Source organism: Symphodus melops (assembly GCF_947650265.1).
Source record: "Symphodus melops genome assembly, chromosome: 10".
NCBI classification, from domain to species: domain Eukaryota; kingdom Metazoa; phylum Chordata; class Actinopteri; order Labriformes; family Labridae; genus Symphodus; species Symphodus melops.
Genome location: NC_136700.1, coordinates 5,837,328 through 5,853,607, shown reverse-complemented (window position 1 = coordinate 5,853,607; position 16,280 = coordinate 5,837,328). Strand labels below are relative to the sequence as shown.

The window sequence follows — 16,280 nt, the reverse complement described above, 5'->3', positions numbered from 1 at the left end:
ACAACACTACATTTCTTGGTCACCTGTGTTTTATAGCCATAAGCCCAAAGTGAAACTTTCAACCGCTTTTAAATCAGCACAATGGATGTAGTATAATCCTAACACACTGAATTTAGCTAACAAGATTCAAGCAGACCTACAGCATCCCCTCAGGTCTGAGTACTCAAGGCTTCTCTGCATTTTCCTGAACTTACCACACAAATCCCTTACATGTAAGCATGCATGCATTTGAAATCATCTACATGTTTATCATGTGTTGTGCTGTATGGTTGTTGCTCTTTCTTATTCATGTGTTTTGCTTTTATGTCCTTGATGCAAGACACATTTCCCTGCCGGCAAAAAAAGATTTCATCATGTTTCTTTCCTTTATTTAAAGCGCACCAAAAACCAAAATCCTCCCAATCTTAACTGAAATCCCACCACATCAAACAACATTTCTATTTGTGTGAGCATGAAATTGATTATGATTAGGGGGGGGTTTGTTGTTGTTGTTGGTTGACCGTTAGCGTGCAAATGCACAGGAAGTGTATTTTTTGACAAAGATTATTTTTAATTATCAAAAAGCTAATGTATGTTCTGTACCAACTTAGTTAATCAGGTGGGAAAAGATTAGAGCTGAATCAAGCAGTTTAGGAATCGATCAACATTAATCAGCATGAATCAATGGTAGTTTCAAAGGTAATTCTCATGCAGAATGCAGAATATATCCAGTTTTTTTTTTTGGGCTTAGCTTATTTGAAACATTTAAAGACACTCTATCTGACCACTGGAAACTACAAGAGTCCATTTACAGAATGTTAAAACATTAATAAACTCGCCAAAAAAGAGAGAGACAATAACAGTCTTATTATCTAAGAATAAAAACAAGTTAGTTAAAGCCAAGTTAGAGCCTGATGTTGTCCAGCTTGGCCTATTCAGCTGTACCCTTCAACACGTTTACCTGTATCATGTTCATTAATGTTCCTTCACACACTCATTAAGGACTCTGCAGCACATAGACGCTTCTCTCATCAGAAGAAGTGCATTAAACCATCTCGACAAGTCTCTTTGTCGGACAAAGCTCAATATATGGAAAGTGTTGCTCAATAACAACATGTTTTCACCCAAACAGGTGGAAAATGATGTGTCTCCCAGAGTCATTTATCAAACATGGAGCAATGAGGGAAATGTATAGAGAGATAAAGGCTGAGGCAGACAGAGAGAGAGAGCGCAAGAAAGAGGATGAAATGCTAATTTCTGCAGCTTGTCCCCAGCAGCTGCTCTGGCTGTTTGACATGTGTGATGAATGGTGTTGCATTGGTGCTGCTGCCCTCTCACCTCCATTCATTGTCACCAGAGCAGAGACAAAGAGGAGGAGAAGCACAAGGAGGAAGAAAATCCTGCATGAGGATCAGAGGATGCTTCCTTCCATCAGCATACACACATACCCACACACCAGCTCGTTCTCTCCATACAAAAAAAACCAGACTGTTACAGACATCAAAGCAAACCCACACACACACACACACACACACACACACACACACACACACTCTGATAACTCAAATCTTACTGCAGCATGTATTTGCTGAGCAAAGCTCATTTCCTCATCCCTCTCTTTCCAGTTTTTCTCTCTCCAGACCATTTCCACCAACATCTGATGCAACAATTACACTGCTGGGTGAAAGCTTCTTCTGGGAGCACAAACAGAAACATCTCAGCAACTTGCATATTAGCTGCACACTCAGGCGGAGGTGAGAAATGAGGAAGAGGTGGGTAAGTATGCACTGGTAAACAGTAGGACATAAAAGATGGGAGCGCAGAGGCAAAGTTGCTTTGTTGGCAAAGAGTGAAGCAGTCATTACTCGTCCCGCCCCCCAAGGCACCGGCAGAGGAAGAAGTGTGAAATAGGAGCAGCTCCTGCCTCGTCTGCACTGATGGGTTTGTTTAAAGGGTCAGGATTGATCGCTGAACCTTTTCAATAAATATGAATTCAAAAAAGCTTTCAACCGGCTCAAAGAAATATCATGAAAATGTGTTTCTCACACATGAAGCTTGTGTGGGTTGTTTTACATTCTATGCATTAACGGTCCAACAAAAAGGTTCTACCCTCCACTTTCTGTTATTTATTTAATCTGGTTTCCTTAACATCATGGAAGTTAATATTTTCTAAGTGAGGGAGGGGGTGAGGAGAGACGCTTCAATTTAGCGAGTTTTTGGCTGGAACATCTGAATTTCTTGGTCATCTAGAACTATTTGTCACCTGCATGACAAAGACTTCAACAACAGGAGCCCAAAGCATGGTAAGAATTGATCCTTGATTAAAGCAGTGATGTGTTGTATCCAAAACATTTGAATCCAGTCTATTTTTACATCAGTATGTGCAGTAAGGAAGAACTTTGACTCACTTTGAGTGCAGCGCATGCACCCACAGTTTGAACGCTCTGCAAGAGAAACAAATAAAAGGCTGCATAAATAAACTCTCCTTCTGTCTCTTACAGCTTGGTCCAAAAATAAAAAGAGACTTAAAAAAGAGCCATGGAGAAGATGGCTGAAAGAAGAAAGTGGGTATAAAATAAATTAGCTTTACACATGTCATGATTCAGACATGCCAAGAACGTCTCTATTTTTAAAGACATGAAGTGAGTAAACTGGTAACCTTTAAAATCATAGAGGTACTCATACAAGAGTCTTACTACAACCACACGACAAATGACAGCGCTTCAGAGAATTCAATTTGTTTTTACTCTAATGTGCCAGAAATAACATCACCACATACAGTAAATCTGCCACACAGGGCCTACATCTTGATGAAGAGAGAAATCCTATCTCCTCTCTAAGAAGTTTCCCACAGCCGATTTCGATTTGATTAGAAATTCCAGCAAGTTCTTTCACAGTGACTTCAACTACAACAAACAGGAAGATTGAACTTTGTCCCAGGTCTCCCTTAAAAACAACGCAGAGACCCTTCCCTTATAAAGTTGATTGATTGATCCCATGACGCTAATTGACCAATCACGTTACACGTGTCTCAGTGAGCAGAATATTTTTAGACAAAGTCACACAACCTAGTGAGACTGCCTTTGTGATAAAACATTTTAAAACGCCAGATTGTCTGGTGTTGTAAATCCTACCTCACCAGGTCTAAATCCAACAGTTTAAACATCGATCCCTCTCACGTGATGAGCCAGTTTAGCAACTATATGTTCCCTATAGAGTTGTTTTTTAAGTATGTTTGTTCACTGCTTTCCTGTAGTCAGTCCCTAAACCTCAATAAGCATTAAAGATGTCTGATGGAGAACAAGCACATTCTTGTTAATTTCTATTTGCCCATGATACTGATGCAGAGGCCCTTCTCGTGTGTAGCTCGCCTTTTAATGCGAGCTCCACGAGGAGAGAGGTTGAAAGCACACAATCTGTCTCTGTGATTTAGGAGATTTGGATTTGTGTTTGAAGCTGCTCCTCTTGCAGGATCAGGGTATCGGGATTAGTTTGACATAAAAAGAGCCGCTGAGTCAGGAGCTTTTTCACAAACACACAAAAGGATATACACACTGCTAACCTAAGTATTTCAACACACACTTTTCATGTCCATACTGTACTTGCTGTAGCTTTAAGTTAAAAAAAAAGGAATAGTTTTCATTGGTTTATTTTTTTTTTAAGACTAACTGTCCAGAAGTATATCTATCAAAGACAGACTGAATTTTAAGCCTTTTCATTTTTCAAAAATATTTTATTTGATATTGATCCAGGTACAAGGAAATAAAAGAACATGGATTTATCTTACAGGACATGGGAATGAGACTGTAAAAGTTTATTTTCTTGATTCACTCTCTTCTTGGACGAGGACATGCAAGTGAATACAGAAGGTGGTTTACAGAAAAAGAAACAGAAAAGCAGGATGTACTGTAGAAATGGCATAGGACCAGGGTGTCACTTCACCCCATACTGTACAGAAAGACTTCACCCAACAACTTCCTCTTTTTGTCGTTTTTAAATCCTCTTTTATAGCAAAAAGGCAACACACAGAGAGGCTACAAAGAATCAACAATATTGAGAAATTGAAAAAAAAAAAAAAGAAAAAAAGAAAAAAAAGAGGGAGTGCCGAAGTACTTCCATCCTTCTTCAAAGACATTTTCTCTATCGTCTCCACGAGCAAATTATGAGCGCTTTCACTCCTTGCGTTCAAAAAGGTTTAAAGTTTCTTCAGGTTCGACATGAGAGGAGCAGTGTGGTGAACATGCAGGACGAAGAGTGAGTCGCCGCTGTGTCTCCCATAATCACCTCCTTACAGCCCAGCTGCTCACTTCTGACAGCAAACTTTACAAGGGACATAAAAACACATCTTATATCCCACCAATCTTTATGCATATTTCACAATATACTTTTATTATTATTTTAATAAATACAAAACGACACTGTGATTTGAAAGAAAAAAATGAGTATTAAAGAGACACAGAAACCCATTAGACATTAGAAATATCAATCTTAATTTGGTATGTTCTTTTATTGACATCTTGTCTTAAGGTGTATCAACCAGCACGTTTTACTCAGAATCAAAATCCACAGCAGAAAAGAAGAGGGGACGACAGAAACGGGCATGACAGGGATACTTTAGGAAATGAAAATGGAATGGCATAATCAATCGGAGATGCGTATGGATATATACACATATATACACATACATAAACATCACCAGAATGTAAAATAACCTGAGATACTCTTTGCACCTCATTTCCAGAACACTGGCCACTGGGTGGATGATAGAAAATGACGATGGCATGACGACAACAGTACAACAGCATCTGATGGCCTTTAGTTTCCACCCCCACTTTTTATCAACATTAGCAGTACAAAAAAAGACAAAACAGTCATCGAACCACAAAAATCCTGAACATTAATCTTGAAAACATTGTAGTAAGCAGCGTTTTTGGAGTCCATAAAAGGCATACAAAGAAACAAGCTTTTCATTTTAAAAAAAGGACAACCAATAAAAAAAAAAAAAACATTGACTGAATAGACAAAAATATTGAGATCCAGAGGCTGAGAAGTCGAAGTGGCAGAGAATGTGTGTTTGTGTCGCAGATAGAAAGTGATCTGCTGCACAGTGTGGCTGTAGACATGGAGGCAGTGAGACCTGCTAGTGAATAGTCAAGGCTTTTCTCCATTGTAACTCCACTGTCTGCTTTCAAACAGTAAATCAAAGCTGCATCGTAAATCATACACATTTTTTTAAAAAGTAATTCACACACAACACTGTGCAGATTATAGTGTGTTGGTGACGGAGGCACCAACGTTAAGAGACCCTAAATTTAGCAGCACTTAGCTGGACCACACATGTCACTGTTTTCTTACAACATAATGAAACAAACATAAAACAGTAAGTGCTCTAAAAAAAGCAAAGCATATTCAAACGTTTATTAATGATGTAAACAAATCGTGTTGCTCCACTGATATTAAATGGAGATATGGGAGTATAATTTCTACCTATCATAAGTGTTTGATGTCTGCTTATCAGTTAGATAAAAGAATCATAAACCAGCCTGTAAGCGCTGTGACTGAAGACAGCATGTGCACAGATTTCACTGACTCTCTTTTAATTTGAAAAGTTTTCTGCTTCGTTTGGCGTTTTTGTGAAACCGGAGCGTAAACTTAGAGTAGTACATTTTTAGGCAGTAAATCAAACAAAACTTGAAATGCATGCAGACTCTCAAACCTAGAACCGTTCCAGTCTGTCTCTGTAAATATTTAAATGTCTAAAACTCGGAGCACGTTATGTTTCTGGTATGAATTAGGAATTATTGTACTCGTTTAGCTACAGCTTTGTGTCCAGTTCTTCACGCTTCATATCTTCCCCTCAGACTCTCAAACCTTGTGTCTGCCACCCAATGGGTCTAACCTATGGGAATGGGTGCCTCGTTAGTCAAAGCCTTACTCTTTAATATCTCTCTGTACATAAGTATATAATTTTCTTCTCTTTACTTTACAGTACAGAAACTCCTCTTCACATATTCTTCCGGTTCTTCATGTCAGCAGGAGCTATGTTTTTTGTGCTTATCACCAAAAATTGCAGTGCAAAAACAATAATTAATAATAATAATAATAATAATCATGATAATAATTAATGGTAACTATTAACAAACAATGGACTATAAAACAAATATTTTATGGCACAACAGCCACTTAATTCACATATAATACAAATGACCAGATAAAACCCACTGTTCCTGTTAATGGAAATAAAAAGTTAAAACTGATTCAGGCTTGCATAGGAATGCAACAACAACTCAAAGAATATATTTACAGGAAACAAAATTCCCTTTATCCCCCTCCTCCCCCCTCCCCAGGACAGTTACCACGAAAATGTGTTCTCATATAGATGTTTTCCTTTTTTTTTTTTTTACTTGCCTTTTTGTAACAAAAATGAAAATAACAGTAAGGTAGGAGGTGGAAAACATTTTCTTGAGGACAAAAAAAACCAAAAACATAGTGAGATGTACAGTATGTCTGTGTCTATACATCACATTTACAGTTCTGTGACACTGCGTTTCTCGGACGTGCCCTCTGCTTGCTCCTCTTCCCCTTTGAGGGCACACAGAGACGGACAAAGTTCGGTGCCCACACTGGAAGGGCGTCTTTCCTCCGAGGAAGGACCAACGTTTTTTTTTCCAGATCACATCCCCGGAAGATCACTCTGTGGGAAGATGGGGGAATAAAAAAGTTTAAACTTCATTCCATTTATGCCCAAAAACAAGATTAGGAAAATGATACCAATCTCATTTCTGTGCATAACAGAGTCAGAACTAGCTCACACAAGTTCTTAATATACGCAGAACACAGCAGCGGATACCTTTACTGTACACATTTAGCTAAACACAGACGCCACATCAATCTGAACGACTAAAGGCTAAAACAACTAGCATAGCTTTGTCTAAAATGAACACTATTAAGCTCATTACAGCTTCAAAAACCCTCTAATTAAAATGCATTTTGTTTGTTTTACATCAGCCAGAGGCACTGACCCTGTTACTGTGTCGTAGTGAGGGATCCAGTGCTACACAGAAGTACTCAGCAGATGGATGCATTTGTGCTTTCCAGGAGCAGTTAAAGTTATATCAAGGCCAGATAATTCCACATTGAACCGTGATTTTCTTCACTATGTACATGCGGCGCAGTGTAATGTTAATCATCGGGACACTCACATAACTCTCCCGAGTACTGTCCCTGTCCGTTGGCCCCCAGGAAGTCAGCGTGCTCCAAAGCCGTCCACTGCTGCGGCTGTCGTGGACCCTCGGTTTTGCGTGGCCCCGTCGAGCCCTTCGAGGAGGCTGTGCCGGAGGAGCTCTGACCGCCGGGGGAGGGGAAGGATGGTTTACTGTATGGCAGGCACCCCTCCTCTGCAACACAAAGAGGATTTGGAAGGCATTCATTAAGTTTGACACAACATGTGACTTTTATTGTTGAGGTGAAACACATTTGACATCTGATGCATGCAGACAAAGAGCATTTAGAATCACCCCCTCCTCCTGACATCTGCAGAGTGCTCGTGCCAACAGGCGATGCCAGGGCGCACCACAGAGAGGAATCTCAGCCTCACACATGGCCCTGCAGCTTGCAGCCTTATGACGGGGTAAATACAATAACATAGAGACCTCTGGCTGCTGTGCCCACCGACTGCTGCAGGGCAACGCGACATTGACCCTCAGCAGCCTCCATCTTTGCGTGAAATCTCATCAACTGCTCCCCACTGCTCAGCTAATGACTGTACTGGAGCTTGCCCCGACCTCGCAGGTTCCTACTCCGAATCACTCAGCTTTCTGACACATGAGGGAATTCATCTATGGGTTTTTTTTTTTTTTTTTTGCAAATTGCTGATCACTGCACCTGTCTTTGTATCACAGTCTCTGATGAACTGTTTGACAAAGTCGTCGCATAAAGAGGGCATGATGCACACAAACAAATACATGCATGAGCACAGAGCCACACAGATGGGGTGTGGAGTGGCTGCTGTTTATGTGTGAAAAGAGAGCTGAAGCGACTAGAGTGCATTTCAGTTGCTGTGGTTTAGTTAGAGCCGAGCTGGCCAACTTTGGCAACAGTTATAGTGGCGTTGAGGAGGCGGGGAAGAGGAGGGGGGCCATTCTGGAAAATGGAGCAAGTGGCAGACAGTGCAATCTGTTCATGGGAGCTCAGTCTGAACGCAGAGGGAGAGCTAACTTCAAGCACAAGAACAAGAACGGAGAGAAAAACCCCACCACACTCTTAAATCACGGCAGCAAAACTCAAGAGTCCTGCTTTAATGAAATTAATTACCTCTTTAAGGAAACAAATCCTTTAAGTGGGAACAGGAAAGTTTCAACTTGTTGAAGCAGTGAAACCTAAAATGTTTTGATTGCTTTTTTAATGAGCAGTTTCACGTTAGCAAAACCATTTTATGGATTTTGTTGAGCTGTGTGGTCGAACAGAACACTGGACGTCATATTGGGAGCGTTTCATTTTGAGAAGTGATTCATGTTGCTGTTGCCTTAAAGCTACTTTTTTAAAAGTTCTGCGATTGGCTTTCCAGAACATTTGTAAACATGCTGTTAGCACAGCCACAGCAATGGGGATGTTAGTCTTCAGTACGTCGTCTACATGTGTCAGTTCAACGCTTGATTAAACCGGGATGACAACAATTGTGTGGAAGCCTAAAATTGATTAGAACAAGTTTGGTTTTCTTCATTTGACTTTGATCCCTTAAAATAGATATTTTCATTTCACTGTTGGACAAGCGAGTGTCACAGGTAACGACTTCCTGCTTCATTTGATGAAGATGTTACGTCTGCTGAAGATGAAATTTTAAAGGTCATGTCGGAAACATGTAGTTTGTAATAATTATAGTGCGGCCTGTGAAAAAGCAGTACTTTTCATTTTGTCCCTTTATATGTATAGGTAAGGCTTTAAAAAAAAAAAAAATCCACCCACTGTCTGTGAACTGTCTCAATCTTTGAGAATGTTAACCTTTGAAAAAGTATGCACTATGATGGTTTCAAGTATTACAAATATCTACTGTATATAGAAATAGTAAATCTTTATGCTGACGCTTTCGGAGCTCACAAAGAGCATCCGTATGAATGTTGTTTCAAAACCAGCTGAAAATCCTCCATGAGCTTTAACTGAATGCTCGTTCGCTTACATGAATGTTAAGATGTACCATTATAACAATTACACTTTTTAAAGGGCTGTTTTCCCTGAGTGTGAGATTGTTTTGTCTTAGTCATACCCGTTTTCTGTCCCCTGCGTCCGTCATCAGCTCGGTCCATGGAGCCCAGTCTGTCTTGAGCCTGGCGATGATGCTCCAGAGTCGTGCGCGTCTGTCTATCCATGGAGTTCTTTATGTCATCAGACAGGACCCCTGAAATTGGCGGGCGCTCCAGAGATGAAGCTTTTCTATCTGTGGGGGGTCCCATGCTGCTTATGCTGCGGCCCCCCTGAATACGGCCCTGCCCCTGACAGGGAGGAGGCTCCGGAGGAGGAGGTAGGTCTGTATTATGATTCATATAAGCATAAGTCATAAGTCTTTCAATAAGAACAACAGATGTTCAAAACTTTATAAAAAAAATTATTAGAACATATTTCATTCGCAGCCTCACCGTCTGCACCAGGATCTCTCCGGTGGGGTGCTGTGCCCTGGCTTCGGGGTTTGCGTGTGGGCCTGGTGGCCCTCTGGTGGCCCAGGCTGTGTGTGCCGACTGTGCTGCCATCTGTTGAGAATGGGCTGCTGGGCCGGGCCCTGTGGGACAAGCCTTTACCTGCAAGACGGGTACAAAAGCACATGCCAGCTGGTTAATAAAGGCACTGATGAGCCAATGCAGAGAGAGTGGAGCTGAAACTGTCATCAAGGAAGGGAGAGGTTATCAATCAAGAGCCCAAACCTATCAGATAAAACAAAGGTTTGCATTAAAATAGAGGAAGCTTGAAAGATAAAATATCAACCAGTTGATAACAATAACCCGAAAAAGCCTGACTCAAAAGCCATATTAGTTGAAGAGAAGCTTAGTTAAAGTCAAGATAGAGAGGTATGCAGTTCAGCCATTTAAACAGGTGCCATGCACAACCAGGGTACCGAATCCACAAGCAGCTGAGAGAAAATCAAGCGCCCACATCAGCCAATGGATGGCAGGAGGAAGGTTTAAAGCGGAAATGAACAAATGGTGTGCCCCCAGGAGAAGTTCCAGTCCAGCAGAGAGGAGCTGATCTCCACACCAACCTCTCTTGCTGAGACTTGTGCCATCGAGGCGGTATCCCGCCTTGTCTGCCGCTGCCACCAGGGCCTGGGCAAAGCTGCAGTTAGTAAAGATGGAGCCATCGGACGAACTGCCCAAACTGGACCTGTGGCTGGAGAAATTACGGTCGTCCTCCGAGGCTGAGCCCCACCCATTCACCATGGACCCTGAGGAACACCACAGACTTCAACAAATGTGCCTACAGTACGAGTGTGTTGGACTGCTCCTGTGAATGGATTCTTTCATACTTCTCAGCTCAGTGGCCATAACCTTTATAGAAATGTGTTCTGACATTTGAAACATCTGTGCTGTGATTGAACATTCAGATGGATGAATGTAAGGAGTGAGCTTATAAAAAAAAGAGGTAATATTAGCGTCCTCCACTTTAATGATTTCTTGTTGGCTGCAGGGCATGTCTATTCTCGCAGCTGAGTGCTTCTGTGTCGTCATTCTGTTCTGGCCTGTCCTCTTTCTTATAGGATGCACACACATACACACACACACACACACACACACACACACACACACACAGGTGCACACAAACACACTGTAACGCACACAGTGAAACAGCAGGACTGGCATCGACTGATTTGCTCGTCTTTTGACAAAGAACAATGAGCACACCTGTGCTGAGCAGACTTAGCTACAAAACCGCCTCAGGTGACACAGATGAAGCGTGCACAAAGCAGTGTACTGAATCAAACACCTGGCGGTATGTTCCTTTTTAAAAGTGCAACGCCATTATTGTCTAAAAGATGCAGAAACTTTAAGAAAAAGGAACTTTTATAAAAATAAGTCAAGTACATAGCTTCTACAGTTTTAGACACCTCGACTTAAATATAATACTTTAAAGAGGATTCACAACTGGGGATTAAATTAATTCCCTATTTTAAATGGCTGCAGTTGGTAAGAGATAAAGAAGCATATGAAAGTACTGAGTCTGCACACGTAAGATGTGGACATACATCACAAGACTGTTGGACGTACATTTGTGCTACTGTTAGTGCTTCTTCATGCACCGATTTTTTTTCTTTACATAAGCAGCTAGACCAGCACTTTAAATATAAAAGTATCAGTCTGCCAATAAAAATATGCCACTTTGGCAAGCAAGAACACAGCGAACAGTCGGCTAATGTGACAGCTTTCAGTGGGACGGGTTTGGCAGACTTTGCTCAAGTGGCACAAACCCAAGTGCTCCGCTCACACACACACATACACACACACACACACACACACACACACACGCACACAAACACACACACACACACACACAGTGTCTCTCCCTCATAGAACACAAGAAGAGGGATGTGATTGAACAGACTGCTGTAATGGAGAACTGGGGAGGTGTGAGAGTAAAGGTTGTAAAAGGAGTGATGGGAACAAAAAGTTCACAGCAGGATTTATTAAAAGGTCAGTGTGACACAAAAGGAACCATAAAGCTTGGCAGCATGGTTGGCAGAGTTCAGAGATTCAAATCAACACAACTTCTCGACTTATTAGCTGTCAAAATAAGAGATTGAGGTGCTACTTCTCTGTGAAATATCGCACGTTCAAGCTTTCTTTGAACTTGAAATATGATAATGTACGGCTTCATAATCCTGAAACACTGAGAAAGAGCCTTCAAAAAGCTTTCCAACCTCCACATACGAGGGTCTCTTCACCTTTGGTCTCCAAAAGGTTGTTACTCAGTCACTGGTAGTGACTTCAGGGAATTGCACCTTTAACAGCCGAAGTTGCACCAGCTTTTCACTCGTATTGCAGTGAAATTCCCTCCGATTAAAGGAAACTTCTGTAAAAAAAAATAAGCTTGCATACCCCTTACACAACCCCTTTTTACGGCGCTAACTGAAATCCAATGCAGTAACTACTCCGAGGCCTCCATCTCGCACAGCTATTTTCTTTGAAATTCTTTTCAGAGAGTTCTTCTCTAAAGAAAGAAAGACAGCAATTCCGCTGGGTCCAATCCTCCCACAAAGAATAGAGCAGATATTGAAGTATAGGCATGCCAGCCAACGCAGTGAAGCTTCCAACTCCTCCGGCTCGGCGAAGGAACACTGCCTCAGCAAATCACATCACAGAATGACTTTTCACTTGCACTAACTGCCACTTTCTACTACTGAACCTCTGGAGCACTTCTATTCTCTGACATAGCAGGCCAATCAAAGTGTGATCATTGTAACATAATTTGATAAAAAATTCAATCAAGTTTTCTTTTTGCCCTAGAAATGGGGGTTTTTCTCCTGTAGCTCCAGACCCAGCTTTGCAGTCATTTTACCGTGTCTACCAGAGCAATGGGCCAAACCATACACTCTAAAAACCATTGGCGGACACCTCCCAAGCACCACGCACTGATAGAGCAAGGCCAGTAAACGGGAGCTGGTTTGGGGGCAGTAAAACCAGCCCAGGCCTCTCCTGCCACTAAAACTGATTTATACGCACGGAAACACCTAATCTGCATGTCGTTAAGATGGAAAATCATTCCCCCTGACGAGAAGGCGTCTCTACCTGCCGTCGAGAGACGTGACCTCGCTCCTCACCAACGTGGAGGGCTTTATGGGAGAGTAATCGCCCAGAACAGTCCGGCTTTCAGCTCACTGTAGGCACACCAGCCTCACAGCTACAGCGTCTCAGATTTACACGACCTTTACCGCCTACACACAAAGCCAGGTAATACCTTTGTGTTCACTTCATCTCTCTGGCTCAAACTACACATGGCTTTATGCTTCCCACCACAACATCAGGATTTACATTTATCCGTGAAGAAAAAAAAAAAAAAAAAGGTGCTGTATTATCTCAGAGCATAGAATAACACATCGGGAAGCCGGTGCAGACAATCTGCTGGTGAAAAATGGTCCCTGAGGAGAAGGTGGCTCTTTTATTCTGGGGCATCAGTGGAAGTGTTTGATTTACTGGCCTTTGGTGTAACATTAGGAAAAGAGACCCATTTCCATATTATTAAACAATGACAAATCTATCAAGCGAGGCTCGACAGGGATCTCGCTCCTACCCTCGCTTATTTGTATAGCCTCAAAATGGTGGCAGCAATAAATCTGAGCAGTTTCTCCTTTCCTCCCTCTCTTCCTTGTGCTCACCCCGGAGCTCAAACCGTGTCTGTGTTGTCAGCGGACGGGGTGTGAGGCAGACTTGCAGAGAGATAAGAAGAAATAGTGCTGTCTTCAGAGTAATACAGTGGAGGAGAGATGCAGTAGATTAGGGCCCAGTTGCTGCTTTATATTCCTCTAAATACATCAGCAGTAGCATGTGTCAGTGCTACCAAAACCACTGTTCCATCATCCCATGGAAAACTACTCTTTAAGGCTGCCTCTGACAGGAAAGAGCAACAAACAGCACTTTCAACCCTCTTATTCTCATGCTCTCTCTGTTACATCAGATTCAGAGTATTTCTCTGCCTGCTACTTGTTTCTTTTCACCCATAAATGAACCGTAGTTAGAGTTCATTTTTGAGTTATCACAGCCCAAAGGGAGCCTTGAAAGTGTGAAAGGGCTAAAAGCAATATATATTTGTAATCATCATAATGTCCTGCTGATTGTACTGCATGATATCCCAATGCCGCACATCATTCAGACATGTCCGTTCCAGTCTTGACTCTATAGTGTACAGATGGAGCGGGTGGCCTGGTCAGTGTGAGAGCAGCGGTCCACAGCCCAGCTCTGCAGCTGCAATGTCGTGCCCTTCATTTGTCCCCTTGACAGACGGCTGTAAAAGTTTTCAGTGAGTTGTAAAAATGGAAATGGTGCCTCTGGTCTGGAATGGAATATGTCTCACGTGAAATTTATTTCAAATCTCCTCGGGAAGATATGGGCGGTGCTGGCTCCTGTGTGCGAGTAAAATCGCAGTCGCTCTCCCCTGCTCGCTCGCCAGGCCTTTCTCTCTTCTTAATTTCCCTCTCACTATTCTGCTTAAAATTCATGGACTTTCTTATCTCTTTTTTTTTTTTTGGGAGGGGAAACTATAATTATAATTCTCCAGAGTCTGCCAAAAGTGCTTAAAAATTTTGATTGAGGGACAATCGGTAAGTGTGTTCACATAAAAAAACGTATGCAGAGAAGACTGATTAGGAACAGCAATCCATCTAACGTCGGACAAGATGCAACAACAATAGGAAATTAATGTTTCCCCACTCATAGTCCATGGGCTCAAAAGAATAAGTCCAAATAGATTAGTGTCTAAAACAGTGAAATAAAATGCTATTAATGGTAAAAATACTGTATGTAAATGGAAATTATACAAAACCAACAGGGATTTAGAATCACATGTACCTGTTAAAGAGCTGTCCAGGTTGTCCATGCTCGACCCGGGTGTGTGCTCGATCCCGCGGGGATGCCTGGCTCCATAGCCTTCATCCTCCTCCTCTTCCTCCTCCTCGTCCTCCTCATCCGGCAGGTCAGTCTCCAGGTCAGAAACCATTGTGCTGGACACGTAGCCCACTGGAGGAGCTGGAGCCTGGGGAGGAAGGGAGCCAACCTGCATGTGCCTGGGAATAGCAAGAGAAAGCATTGTAACTCAAATGAGCATGTTCAAATATGTCAAGAAATGTGAAATAATAATGAAGGAAGAAAATTAAAGGACTATTCAGGAGGCTTTGTTTTGCCACAGGATGGAGAACAACTCAAATGTGTGCAGAGCTATTTTCAGTCCTTTTAAAAGTAAACTGCTGAATAGCTTTGGACAATTCTACATAATTCTATGTTGCTCCTTGCATGCTCACACAATGACCTACTAATTGCTGCTGTAGATGGTACAAAGGCATGCTCTCTAAACCCGCCGACACATGGTTGTCACCTCAGCGGCAGCCCGCTCTGCTGACAGACGCGTTTGTTTGAGGAGTGCAATGTCTTTGACGCTTTTTGCAGGGGGAATTGGTTGTAATTACTGGCCCTCTGGTGTTGTCAGAGATGCTCTCTAACCAACATAGTCATTACTGGGTAACATGACATCTCCTGCCTGACAAGGCTTCCCCACACACACACACTTCACTATTATGAATGAAGGCCAGTCTCTCGTTCTTTCTGCGTTGCTGACAGAATGAAGCATGGACCTTCATCTGACTTGCATGAGAACAACAATAATAAAACGTGCCGTTCGGGTGTGGAGCGGGGTAAATAACTATGGGAAAGAAATTGTGTCTCTTAGAGGGAGCAAAGTACAGTAGTCGCAAAATTGGTAGCATGGGCCCATTAAAATGAAATGATTAATGGGTTTATCTCCGCTGCACACACAGTTGACATGAAGAATGCTGCAGGACCCTGGGACCGATGCATGCAGAAAACAATATACAGTATGCATTTAAAAAGGACAGCAATGCATATATTACAGACAGGATAATTACAGAGATAGATCAGATAGAATGGAGGAATTGATAGACAGAAAAGTATCATATATAATTTATAATGTACTTAATAAACATATGTTTAGATTCTGCAGTTTCTACCATGTCTGTTTTGCCATATCCAGTTGGTATGCTCTGGTCAGTTCATCCAGATGAGACTGGAGCATGGGCTGCATTTCATCTCTGGGAGAAGGGGTAAGGGTGGCAGTGGACTGTTGTCCAAAGGAAACAGCAGCAGGGGAGGAGGCAACCCCTCGGATGGGTGGAGTGGGCACCCTCTCCTCCTCTTCCTCCAGCTCATCCTCCATTCCTTGGTGAAGATAAGTCTGCACAGGCATGGGCGGGCCCCAACCATCACTCTCATACCTAGTGACAGATGAGAAGCATTGTTGTGCTTAAAAAACAAAAAAAATCCTTGTTTTAACTGACCAACAGTGAAAAAAACCCAAAGAGGTTACATGAACTGCACTTTTTCTTAAATGTGAAGCTGATAAGAATTTTAGAAATGTTTACCAAATACAAAATGAACTTTAAACATGGAGAAAAGCAAACCTTAGATAAGCTAGATAGCTGGATGGACAGATACTTTATTGATCCTGAGGGAAGTTCTAAAGCTCTGTGATATAACAATAAAAAACCGTGTAAAAGGAATTAACAATAATAAAGATAATATAAACACTAAGAA

The 16,280-nt window shown here is 42.0% G+C and overlaps 1 protein-coding gene across 5 annotated transcripts in view; it reads right to left on the bottom strand.

The window, feature by feature from the left end:
- Window positions 1-3,691: 3,691 nt before the first annotated feature.
- The window catches only part of robo2 (roundabout, axon guidance receptor, homolog 2), a 284,885-nt gene continuing 272,296 nt past the window's right edge, over window positions 3,692-16,280 (bottom strand). For 3 of the 5 annotated variants that reach the window (XM_079354779.1, XM_079354778.1, XM_079354780.1), the window contains 6 exons: window positions 15,698-15,961; window positions 14,526-14,740; window positions 9,612-9,770; window positions 9,242-9,502; window positions 7,182-7,376; window positions 3,692-6,673 (listed from right to left, as the gene is read on the bottom strand). In XM_079354779.1, the coding sequence (XP_079210905.1) occupies window positions 6,672-6,673; window positions 7,182-7,376; window positions 9,242-9,502; window positions 9,612-9,770; window positions 14,526-14,740; window positions 15,698-15,961 (1,096 nt within the window). In that variant the 3' untranslated portion in view covers window positions 3,692-6,671. The other 2 variants (XM_079354781.1, XM_079354782.1) reach the window with 2 other exon arrangements.